This window comes from Epinephelus moara, chromosome 11, assembly GCF_006386435.1.
Source record: "Epinephelus moara isolate mb chromosome 11, YSFRI_EMoa_1.0, whole genome shotgun sequence".
NCBI lineage: Eukaryota > Metazoa > Chordata > Actinopteri > Perciformes > Serranidae > Epinephelus > Epinephelus moara.
Genome location: NC_065516.1, coordinates 20,906,495 through 20,919,498, shown reverse-complemented (window position 1 = coordinate 20,919,498; position 13,004 = coordinate 20,906,495). Strand labels below are relative to the sequence as shown.

The 13,004-nt window shown below is 42.4% G+C and overlaps 1 protein-coding gene across 1 annotated transcript in view; it reads right to left on the bottom strand.

Annotated features, from left to right (window-relative positions):
- Positions 1 to 13,004, bottom strand: part of LOC126398161 (phosphatidylinositol 3,4,5-trisphosphate-dependent Rac exchanger 2 protein-like) — a 105,458-nt gene that overhangs the window by 75,406 nt on the left and 17,048 nt on the right. Inside the window, exons 9-13 of the mRNA XM_050057382.1 lie at positions 11,346 to 11,495; positions 10,615 to 10,756; positions 3,144 to 3,244; positions 2,029 to 2,132; positions 1,881 to 1,930 (exon numbers count right to left, since the gene is read on the bottom strand). Coding sequence (XP_049913339.1) covers positions 1,881 to 1,930; positions 2,029 to 2,132; positions 3,144 to 3,244; positions 10,615 to 10,756; positions 11,346 to 11,495 — 547 coding nt within the window. The remainder of the gene's footprint in view (positions 1 to 1,880; positions 1,931 to 2,028; positions 2,133 to 3,143; positions 3,245 to 10,614; positions 10,757 to 11,345; positions 11,496 to 13,004) is intronic.

Below are 13,004 nucleotides of genomic sequence, written 5' to 3'. Positions count from 1 at the left end.
GCCTCAGGCTTTCCTCATTTGTGTGAGGAAGGGCAGAAAAGTGAGCTTTCTCTGCCATGTAGGCACATGGAATGGCAGGGAGGTTTACTCTCTTTGCCTTAGGCTTTTCATGTTGGTGCGTGGAATGGCAGGGAGGTTTGCTCTCTTTGCCTTAGGCTTTTCATGTTGGTGCGTGGAAGAGCAGGGAGGTTTGCTCTCTGTGCCTCAGTCTTTCCTCATTTGCACGCAGAAGGGTGGAGAGGTCTGCCTTCTCTGCCTTAGGCTTTCTGCGTAGGCCTAGGAAAGGCAGAGAGGCCCCAGAACAGAGCCATACCACCAAATATAGTACTGCAAATGGACATAAAGTTTTCTTTGACTTAAGTGGTCCTAGTCTGAGTGGGCGGAAGTTCGCTGCATAGATCAGCCTCTCATTGGGCGGAACGAGCCACCCGCTGAAGTCCCGCCCTACCACCTCCGGTTGTGTAGCAGTTTTCAACNCACCGTTGCTGTGGCACCTCCCAGAACGATTGTGATTGGTTGAAAGAAATACAAGCAGCCGGGGCGTTTTTTTCTCCAATCTCACAGTGAGAGTCGGCCCAGCCAGACCTTTCTTTTCTTGAGAAAGGTCTGGTGAGCAAGACTTAAGTGGTCCTAACTGAACAGTAATTAAACACAGGCACTGCTGGTCTACTGCTGCCTCAATCAGTTAGTTAATTTGTTATTGTCACACAATAATACAAAGTACGAGTCGAGGCAGCTGTAGACAAGTAGCTACCATCTTCAGCGAGGTACAATTACTGTTTTTGTCGAATGAGTCTGGCTTTGAGGAGAGGATTATATAAGCTTAGGTTTCCTGTCATGTTGGTTTTTTGACAACAAGGTAAAGCGGTGAAAATATTCTAAATATAGCGCACATTCAAACTTATATTCATTTTTCCAGGTAGGCCTTTTTTTGGATGGCTAAAATGTGTTTTGCTGCTGCTTCCCCCTCCACAGCTTCTGTGGCGGTACTCCTGCCTGCTTCTCCAAACTGGAGGCATGCTGAACAATCGAAAACAAATGTATTTGTTTTTTATTATTTATTTTATTTTTATTGTATTTGTATGAATTATTTTATTTCATTAATGCATATATTGTATTGCTTTTATTCGAGGAAAATAAAGATCAAATCAAACATCATCTACTGTAAGGTAATACACTGACTATAGATAGGTATCTCAAACAACCCCACTTCAAAAAATCCCAACTATTGACTGCAGCTAAGAACAAATTTTCATGCCGATTAAGACCGTGTGATGGGGTTGAACGCCCCCAGAAAACGCTATGAGAGGGCCTTGGCTGTTTAGTCAAAGTACTATTTTGATTGTAAAGAATGAACTTTCATGCTGATGAGGACCATCTGATGGGTTAAAGGCTCCTGCAAAAGCTAATAAGTGGATCTTAAGTTAAGATTGCTTACTACAACTGTTTCAAGAATGTGACCTTGCCTCAGTGGAAAATGGTGAACAATGTGGCAACAGACTATTAAAAGCTGAAAATGAACTCTCAAAGGCACCAAGAGAGATTCATCACAATGTTGGCCATTTATCTGCGTCCCAGGTGCACCCAGACCACTTAGAACATCTGATAGACTCAATCTTCCTCACCGCGTCTGTGTTTTGAGACCGGGCAGATAAAACCTGCCAAGCTAGATCACCCACAGGCCCCACCACACTCCATCACCATCTGTGCCAACTCTTCTTAAGTCAGCTCCTCTTTAAAAACAATGAGCTCATAGTTCACCGTGATATTTCTCTCCTCCACGCTGCTGTGTGGTGGAACTATTTTTAGAGGAAAAAGACAGATGCTATGCTACTGGGGCCCCACCTGGCTGGGCTGTGAAAAAGAAAATGGCCACCTACCTGATGACAGGGGTGAAGAGGCTGTGAAGACGGCAGAACAGCCGAACACCCTAAAAAAAAAAAACAAGTGAGGAGATTTTGATTAGGTCAATAATAGGTGTGTAAAATGTGAATTGTATTAAAAGTAGCTCTACTGTTACACTGTTACCTTAGATATGACATCATGCATGTCACTTCTGGGGTGATAGGTGCCGTCGTCGTAGCGAAAGCGGTACAGTACCGGCTCGGGTTTGAACTGGTGTTTGTCTGTGACTAAAAATGCAATTCAAAACATAAGGATGTTTCTGAAAGAAGAAGTACCAGAATAAAAGACGAGAAAAAAAGTCTCGAAATCCCAAAGGGGCGTTATTCGTGTTGCTTCAAATTTAAAAGTATAAGAGGTTTAAAAACATATTTGAGCCAAGCAGGGCTGCATGGTGAAACAAGCTTTCCAGACAAGAGGAAGACTCAAACTTAATACAGAGTGGTCACAGATAACACGGCTGCTCAGAGCTCCCTGCTCCTCTTGCTCTGGGGGACTTTGTTGAAGGCCCTCCAAAACAGTAATAACAGTTGGCTCTGTATTCTTGGCGGCAGCCGTTCGGGTTCCATTAAAGGTTTTTATGAAAAGATATTCTATCGTTTTCCACATGGGCACTTCTAACAGTACTGGGGGAGAGCTCAGAGGGGCTCGGAGTTATTCCTCTCTGTCAGGAACGGCTCTAAAGCCCAATCTCATTTCTCTGTGAGGAAGCAATAAAGCACCCCCGAGTGATTCAAGATACAACTTGGCTTGGGGCCCTACTCTTTTGAGGAAAAAAAAAAAAATACATGCAGAGCAGTACGCGCCATTTAGTGTGAATGCAAAGCATTAGCCAGCTTAAGCCTCATGCACCAAATACACTTGTTACCCAAAGCCACAGAACAGCCACAGAGCAAATATTACACAAACATTACGGCGAGAAGAGATTAACATTTATAATCCCTTACCTAAACATTGTGTCAAGGGGGTGTTTAAATGGGACACCTGCTAAGACATAAATAAGACAGCTGCATCTGCATTATGGGCTCAAGCCAGGGAGTGAAAGTATTGTGAAACTGCTTGTTGAATGAGGAACATGGCCAGAGGTTAGGTCAGGCAATGACAGGCATTTGCATGCTCTACAGCGTGCAGCATGAAGTAAAGTAGACTGTGGTAGGTTTGGTTATAGACATGGAACAGCAAAGGATGATAAAGCAGGTCTGAGTGGGAGAAAATAAAGGACAAATATTGTGAGAACTAACCGTGGTGGATGATGCCATTCTCCACCAGAGCTTGACCCAGGTGAACCCCTTCCTCTGGGTTGCCCGTCTCACCGATTTCCATCAGCCAAGACACAAGCTCACTGGGGAAAACACAAAAGACAACACAGACATAATAATGCACATGCTCACTCAGGGATAACACAACAAACTTACACAAAATCCCCACGAGAAATCCCATCACTCCGGAAAAGAGAAGTGTATGATCAGTGGAGAGAGCTTTGAATTTACCCTTGCTAATCTGCAAATTGGAAAAAAATAGTGGTGGCCTTTGCCATCATTACAGAGAGCCTTTACAACTTGCTATGAACAGTTACTCTAAATTGATGTGACTATAGCAACAAACACCAGCTTGCCAAAGAGGGATGATTTATTTACTGCTGGGGGCCACATGTTTGTTAAAACAACCAGCAGGCTTTACTCTGCGTGTTTTGTTTGGGTTAATTTTATTTATTTTAGACATAAGACGGAGCACGATGAAGTCCGAGCAATTTAATTGGACGTTGGGAAGTTCATGATGGAAACTAAAAGAATGTTTTTTCTCTGCATCATTTACAACAGAGAAGAGGAAACAAACCAACCGCCAGATCAACAAACAGCATCAGAACTTCAAAGGGCCCGAATGAGCCAAATGGGATAAGTCTTTATATTTTAGTAACTCAAAGAGAGACAGAGAGAGCAAGAGGACAAAATAAAGACAGAGGACGAGGGTTGAGGACAGGCAGAGTGGCAGCAACCTATCAGATTACATCCTCGATGTCCTGTCTCCCTATAATAGACAAACAAACATGGCCAGCAGCACCACTAAATTTCTGTGGAATTCACTTCCAGGCCATGACGGAGGTGGTCGGGTGTCAGCGTCGAGCTAGCAGTGGCAATTACCAACGCTTTCAGAGAAACAACTGACCAAACACCCCACCTCCGTCCGTCAGTCTATAACCACTCATCCTTGGCGTCTTTTCTCTTCGCAACAGACCACAAGGGAAAAACACAAGTCTATAACAACGTCAGTTTGTCAACCTCTGTACCTTAACCATGGAAGGAAAAACACAGTGAAAGTTTGGACTATGTGGTTCTCATGGCCTCCAGCTGATGAGGGTCACATATGCAATAAACAGTTCCATGCAATTGAAATGTGTAGAGGGGCGAAACTAACCAAATCAAACATCCCAATATTTAAGACTCATTACTATATGTATCAATCATTAGAGAGTAGGTTTAGTATCTGAGAAAAAAATGTCTCACTTACTTTAATTCAGCTTTTAAAGCCCCCTAAAACCAAGTGTTCGTCAATGAACTTCTAACTATGAGTGAAAGAGTTCTCAATGAACACAAAATTGTTTGCCATAAACCTTTGGGGTATTTCACATGAGAGATCTCTGTATTTATGTGGTTTTTGTTTGTGCTGCTCTCACTGGTTTGGAAAGCTGGAAAAATGGTGATATCACAATATCACATAATGTATGAATCAGGGGGCCAACATCTTCTAATCTGTGGGTCAGTTTGTCAGTTGGCTGATGTGCTCTGAACAAACTCATTGGTTGTTCAGCACTTGTACATGTATGTGGGGCTATGTGGTATTTGTCTTGCCCCTTCTCAACTGTGATTGGACGGCTGAGTAAAAAGTGACATTGAAGAGTGCAGTGATTTAGCAAAAGTTTTTCAAGTCTAATTTTTCAATTAAAAAAAAAGATAAATAATCATATTAAGTGTAAAATGCCATTAAGTGTCGGAATCATCATTACTGATTTTTTTCAAAAAGTCTCATGAAAGACACAGCAATTCAAGAATTACAAAGCTTCTGAAAGCTTAGGCAGCCCTTGTCGGAACAGCATGACAGTCAGCGTCTGGTCAAAACAATGTACGTCTCCTGCATGCAGCATTCCAGAGGTATTTAACATTAGTAACCTTTGCCTGATATGATCCCATAACCTCAGATTTAACTTCTAGAGTCCAGTATGTCAGATTTTTTCATGAGTCCTGTTCAATCCAAGGTGGTGAGACAGACTTGCACACACAGCTCAGGTGGAAAAGGTGTGCGATAGAGTACGCAGTTTCTTTTCAGATAACGTTACATTGCACATAATTTTTTTTTACCCTTGCCCAATTGTAAAACTCACAGAGTTTACTTCACCCAGGCAAACGTTAATGTCGAGCCCTGTGACAGCAAAAAACAGAAACATTTGTGGATACTATGGGTGGGAATCACCAGACGATCCACGGTACGATACGATACCATATTATCACAATACTTCAGTCACTTTACAATATTTTTGCCATTTTAAATATGTTGAAATATACTGAGTATTGCGATAAAATATATTTCCATATATTGCAACTAATTACCTTTTTTCAACTGTAAATTATGTCTCCAAACTTTGTCAACATCTGTTTTATCTAATAAGATAGTTTTCAGCCTGTTCATGTCACTTCAGCCGGGGGTTTTTTGCAGCAGTAAAATGTATATAGTGGACTGAAAAAGCAATTGATTATTCTATTCTAGTAGGTTAGATAAAGTTTAATTTGTCTTTGTAATATTAATAATTTGTGTAATACAAAAAATACAATATTGCCACACAAAAATATCGCAATACCCTGCTGTATCGATTTTTTACCCCACCCGTAGTAGATATGCTACCAGGGTAGACTGCACTCAGCCCATTGTGTCTGATTTCCCCATAGACCAATCCACTGGTTGAAAAGTAGGTCGAATTTCAGAAGGCCAAGATTTTCTTGGGTTAACTACCTCCCAAGTATAAATAAATTACCTATGGAGGTACAAGTGGATTTATTCCTTCAGACAACTGCTTCCTCCTGTTTTCAGTCTTCATGCTAAGCTAGACTAGTCAGCTACTGGCTGTAGTTAGAGGACATGAGAGTGGTATCAATCTTCTCATCTAACATTCTGCAAGAAAGCAAACTACTAGCATACAGTACTTCCCAGAATGTCAGACTTTTGGTTTAAAGTTTCAGTGTGTTAATATATTAAGGTAATAAAATGCCAGACAGTGTCTACATTCTTACATCTGCAAAGTATATTAATTGATGTATGAGTATTTCTCCCTTCTCTATGGGCAAAATACTGTCTCCATCCACATGCAGCCAAAGCAGTCTTTTTTCTCAGCTTCTGCTTAAATGCATCGTTTGTGCGTGCCAAAAGAGCAAAAAGGTGGATTCCAAGTAATGTCAAAAAGAAAGAGACGAGGCTGACAAAGACAAAGGGAATTTCTTACAGGATGTCTAACCTTTTCACTGAGCTCTTAAAAGGGCTTTTCATCAACATCTATCACAACAAGCAGACACTATTGTCTGTCATGTGCGGAAGAGACACACACTTTGAATCTCTTTTGTTTTTCTGTTTATTCCAGGCAGGTTTAAAATTGGATGATAACTGCAAGCTAGGTGGCTGTCACACGCATTTTCTGTGATGAATTACACTGTCGTAGGAACTAAACCACAAATGATTGTAGCACTTAAAGGGGCGGAGCCCAAGACCCAAAAATAGCCTTCGGCCTTTAAAAAAAAAAAAAAAAAAGAATAAAAAGAGGACGAGGAGGCGTGGTAGGAGAATAAAAGCATTTCACAATGGAGGGAGTGGGCTGAGTTGAAGCCATAGGCAATGTGGCTTTCATCAGAGACATACCATGCTGGTTCCAATTCACCAATTACGCCTACATGTAATCATCTCCATAATCATCTCAGACAGGGGAAGTACAGAGGGGCTAGAGGAGTCTTTGCACCCACAAGTGGTCATCAAGGTGTTGGCCAAGCTGTATATATAGAGGGATAGGTTTCCACGAGGAGCTTCCCTGAGCTGCTTTCTTGCCATATGATCTCTTCAGAATCAACGACGTGCCCACATATGACCAACATTTGATCCTTTTAATCTTTTTAGCTGACAGATCCATTTTTCCTCCAGACCGCGAGGTATCTGGTGTTGTCTGCGCGGACCAAAGGAGAAAGTAACCCCCCATTCCAAACCACCAGGCGATGTAACATGGCCACAACTATGCTGCCCAACTGAACTTTTTGGTTGTTGTGTTTTTTCTCTCCCCACGCTTCTCCCTGTTATTTTTAAAAATAACAGAGATTCTGAACTGACTGTTTGAGCTCGGAGTGATTATTACCAGTCAAAACATCTCTGTAAAAATTTAAAACAAATGGAAAACACGGGTCATTTTAAAAAGTAGTGGGGCATTTACAAGGCAAATTTGTTATGCGATTACAAGAGTCGAGATATGAGCACGGTTTAAATAACATCCAACCAACACTGTCTTGTGATAATGGTTTATTTTATTTCCCAGCCCTTTTTAAATTGCATGGTGTCATCACTCTATAAAAAGGCCCTCGCACAGAATTTTCATTTTCAAACATGGAGAGCTCCTCTGCTGCAGCCAGATGTTTGGAGATTTTATTACCCTGATCCAGTTTTGTCACCTTCTAAGTCCCACAATGTGTGCTTCCCAAAAAAAGTCTACAATGTGATAGGAATAGACAGAAGAATTGAGGTTAAAGGTTTTTGCGTCTTCCAACTTCAGGAGAGAAAGAGGTGTGATTTCCCATCAAGATTTCCTGAAAAAAGCTTTCAGGCCCAATGAAAGGAACTTCATATCACAGCAGGTAGTTAGAGGATCACGTGGTTCTGGTTCTCATATACATCAGTGATTGAAGTTACAGTCCATGCCCCCTAAATATTGGATTTTAAATTTTTTTAGAAGTGTTTCTGGACAGGATCAAACCCGAGGCAAACTCAGTTCAAGCCAACTTTATTACTTATTTACTTGAGTGAAACCCGGCAAGTCGATATGGCGGCAAGACATCTACATCTTACATGATAAAAGCAAAGTAGCGAAATGGGGGCATCAGCTCATGCATGCCTAAAATAGATCAAGGACAACATTTTGAGCAAAGCACCCTTTACAGTAAACTTTCTCACCTATCAGCAAATGAAGGATAGAAAGGCATGTTTAGACTTGTGAAAAGTAAACATAGAAAGTGCACTGGCTTGGCTGTGGAAACTCAAGGACACGCAGAAACAATGGACATGTTACAATGAGAATTAACATTTGTATATTACTTAATTGCATTGTGGTGACGATGTAACTGCTGCCTGGGTTATGTTCGGAAACAATGTTTCTTTGGGTTAATGAAACACTACATTTATGTACCACCCTGGATTCACTGGGAGGTGGTCGGGGTGGATGGCCGACATGACACCAGAACTGTGAGTTCAGACCTTTGTCTTAGGGTGCTCTCAGACCTAGAGTTGTCTTGCTTTGGTCCAAATCAGGGACTAAGTTTGTTACAAAGTTGTATAATTGCCTAGAGTTGGTTCGTGTTCTCACGGCAGCATTTACAGGTGGACCAGATCAAATGCCTTGCACGAGAAAGCTACTCTTGATTGGTCAGAATTTCCATGTGGGAAAATTTCCAGGAAGTTAACAAAATGTTGAAGAAGAGTACACTTGCAGGATAAATGTGACACTTTCTAATGTCACAATGGAGGGACAACTACGCAGGTTGATTTTAGCGCTGCTCATCGTGGACTATATTGCTGTCATTGTTCATTTTAGTCAAACCATACAGTTTGAAAACGAGGCGCGGCTCCAACTAGAAAACAATGTTTTGATGCATTGGATGTGCTGAATGTGCATATTAAGGCAGTACAGGAGGAGGTGCACATTAATAATCCTCCAGGACTGTAACATGCTCATGTTTAACCCAAACAATGTGTCATGTGACTTCAGTTGGTTCGGATCGTGGTCAGAACACATTCTCACCACAAATAAACTGCACCAGAGTTCGTTTGTAACCAGACCGAGACCACCTCTTCAAGAAGGTCTCGGTCCGGTTGTTTTNTGCAGTTGGTTCGGATCGAGGTCGGAACACATTCTCACCACAAATAAACTGCACCAGAGTTCGTTTGTAACCAGACATAGACCACCTCTTCAAGAAGGTCTCGGCCCGGTTGTTTTGGTGCGCACCTGAGTGCGATTGCTGTGTTCACACCTGCCCAAACCAACCGCTCCTAGGAGGCAAATGAACTTGAGTTCAATTGAACCGAACCAAACAGGGCAGGTGTGAAAGCACCCATACACTCTGTTCACACTACAAGCGAGACAGCAACAGGCTTACAGTCATTTTCAATGGAAGTTGGTAAAAAGCTACAATCTGCCGCCCAACAATTGTCTAAGTGACGGGCGTGATGCAGTACAAATCAAAGCTCATCTGGCCTCAACTTTTTTCTGCGCTCCAATGACGTGTTGACGTGATTTGCAATGGGATGGCAAAATGTGATGTTTAAATGGGACTCAGACATTAATGAAACACATAGATATAAATTTGACCAACTTTAGATGGTGTTCAGTCGAAATGCTTTGTTGCAAGTAGCAGACACACAGGCCTGTGACAATATAACTACGTTAAGCAACACTTCAATGGCGACTGGGCGATAATGTCACTAATCACGCTATTGCTTTGTTGCTGGTTGTGTGAATAGGGCATTAGGTTTAGGCAAAAAAAAAAGCCCTTTAGTTAAAGTTAGGAATAAAAATCCTGATTTTGGTTATATGTTAATAAAAATGTAATAATAAAAAAAACCCTGGCACTACGTTTCTCTTAAAAAATGCATTTACTTTTTCAGATTACTTGTATACAATTGTTATTTCTAGGCGACAGGGCTGGACACAGACACACACAGACACACACAGACACACAGACACACAGACACACACACACACACACACACACACACACACACACACACACACACACACACACACACACAGCTGCCCTCTGGCATAATGGGCCCTCTACTGCAGTTACCTCATGGATTCCTCAGCAGAGAGCTTATTGTAGTCTAACATGGGCGAGAGAGAAAGCGGGCAGTCAGCTGAGCCGCACAGGGATATCTCCCTGTGATTTACGACTGCCATTCAATGGCCGATCCGTCCCCAGACACCACACCAATAATCCTTAAATAAGATTCATGGGCTAAATCTGGCTGGATTTGATTTTCCCATGACTGAGGCTGCAGATATACATAACACACTCCTGAACAAAAAGGCACCGATGCTTTCTTCTTCCCAGCTGCTGTCTTTAGAAACCCTTGCCAATTTAAAAAATGAAAGCAGGGATGGGGAAACTGATCTGTGTTACAAAAGTGTCCTGTGTAATCCGCTCTGAAGATACAGCCATATGCCAGAGGTTCACTTAACACTGTACAAGGCCTCGCTGCCCTCTTGTCATCATATATAAAGACGTACACATCTGAGAATACACAGAATTATTTATTCTGGTTCATGTCACGACACAGTCATCCACTCCGACACTCACTCCCTCACAGTTACAGAGCTCACACTGATGTGACACAGAGGAAACCACGAGGGCTGAGCGCTCAGCAGCTTCCCCACCGGACAAACCAAAGTGTCGAGGTTAGCGGCGAGAATCTTACCTTCCCAGGAAGCACTTGGGGAAGGTGGTGAGCTTGCGTTTACGGTCCTTAATGAGGTTACACTTGGTCATGAGGTGGTAGAGCTTCTCTCCCTTCTCTGACACCATCACCCACGTATCCTGCTCCATGCCGAGCCTCAGACCTATGCAGCAGAGGAGGGAGGGAGGGAGGAAGGAAGGGAGGGAGGATGCAAAAAAAAAAAAAAAAAAAAAGCCTGTCAATATCGTGGCATTAATAATCTTTGCACTCTGCGTCTTGACTAGACGTGACATCAATTACTAGCTGGAGAAGGTTAATGTCTCCTAATTTCACAAGATAATTAGCAGTGTCTTTCAGAGTCTGTGCTTATAGTCTGAGGCAAAGTTAATCACTGACACTACGAGGAGTTTATCATGTACACAATCTCAAAATGCGGGAAGTAGAAACTGAAAATATGTGTTTCCGTCACTGTAGGAGTGACAACCTGCTAATCTGTTCCAACACAAGACACACAGTATCACCACATTGCTCACTTTTTCTTTCATACAGATTCAACAGCTCATCAGAGCTGGGATTTACGCCCTCTTTTTACTATTCAGGTTAAATCATTCTGTATTGATTTTCCCAAACGCAGCATATATTTTCAGCTATCTGATTCAACACAGATGTAGAGAAATAAAAAATATGTGAAATGAGCTTCCCTAACTGACCGACCCCCACCCTGACACTGATACACTGAAGCGCCTTCTTACTTTTCCTCCGCTCCCGCTCTTTCATGATGGCCTCCAGCCACTCCTGCTTCTCCTCCGGCGTCTTGGCCATGCAGACGAACCACTTGTTCTTGGCTGTGTTGTGGATCTTCCAGCCGTTGTTTACTATGTTCCCGCTGCTGTGGTAGTCAGCTGTAACACAGACACGGAGGTTGACTTCTCTAGTTTTATAAAGTCTTCTCCTCGTGAGGGGTGGAACGACACGCATCCACTTTTTTTTTCTTACTCGTTTAAGCTCAGAGAAGTTTGAAGGGGAGGGCCATCAATCAGTGGTCGTACTGATCATGACACTGTAAACGGAGCTGTTGGGAAGTCGGGTTCACAGTGAAAGAGTGTTACCCGCATTAAACACAGCAATAACATAGTGAAGCACAGCTCCAATGATTTGCTCCAGACAAAACGAAGCAAAGTAACATGGTGTTAGCAACACTGGAACTCATATGGGAAAGTGCAAATAGAGCAGAACAGACAACACATTATCTGATAAATTAAGGCTTTCTTATACAGTAGCGTGTGGTCTATTTTCAAGAAACAACATCCATCATGAAACTATTGAAAATAAAGTCCTCTATCTCAGTGCAAACTCTTGCCTTGGACTAATTTTTCCCAGCTGTAGTGTCGGCCCTCATAGCCTCTCTATTGAAAGCATCATTGATTATCGCTCTTCTCCTTCAATGAGATAAACGAGGGGACACACATGCAGAAGAAGAACCATCCATCAGCATTATTTACTACTGAGTGTTCAGAATACTCGCACAGAGTAAATGGCTGCTTGTGATTCACCACCTTGGCTCGGGCAGAACGATTAATCGAATTCAAAGTGACATTGCAGTGTAATAGGAAGTCATTTTTAAATTGCAAAAGCTGCAATTAAAGGCAACAAACAAGCAGGTCGGAAACACCTGGCCCCCCCAGCGTACACGTGACTTAAGCAAATAAGAGTAGATGAAGAAAACAACTTGTCAAATACCATGCTCACAGTAATCCCTTGTGAAAACAGCCAAGGCCAGGTGTACGTACAATAATCATGTTTATATATTATATTGTTTGCTGTAGCAAGTGTGTGTTCAAGCAAGAAAGAGAGTTAAAATGGATGCACAGAGAGAAAAACAGGTGTTGGAACAGAGAGGCCATGTGCTTCCTGACCACTGTCTGGAGGCTGAACAGCGAGGCGAGTCGAGCATCAGTCAGTGTGCACTTTAGTTTGGGTGATTTGTTTCGGTAACTGACTGGAGATCAGTTAGATCATTCATATTTGTTTTATTTACGTAAATGTTCACCCGAGCCTGTTGTTTTGCAGGGCTTTGTTGTTCTTTTTTCAGACTATCAAAGTCATGATGATTAGATTACATGCTTGCATAACTGGAAGTTACAAGATTTGAATCATCAGTCAGAGACGCCTCATTTAAATGAAAGTTTTCAAGTTGAGCGGTTGTTTTCTGTGCTTGTTTTTGGGTTTGTTTTTTGGTCAGCCAGTGTGCAGTGTACTTCTGGTCCCCAGCTTTACCGTAGAGTGAGCACTCCTCGCTTTCACGCTGCTCTCCAGTACAGGCAGCCGCGGACCCAGACCCAGACCCAGACCCAGACCCAGACCCAGACCCAGGGTGAGTCTGAGTGAGACGGAGGTAGCTGCCAAGAGGA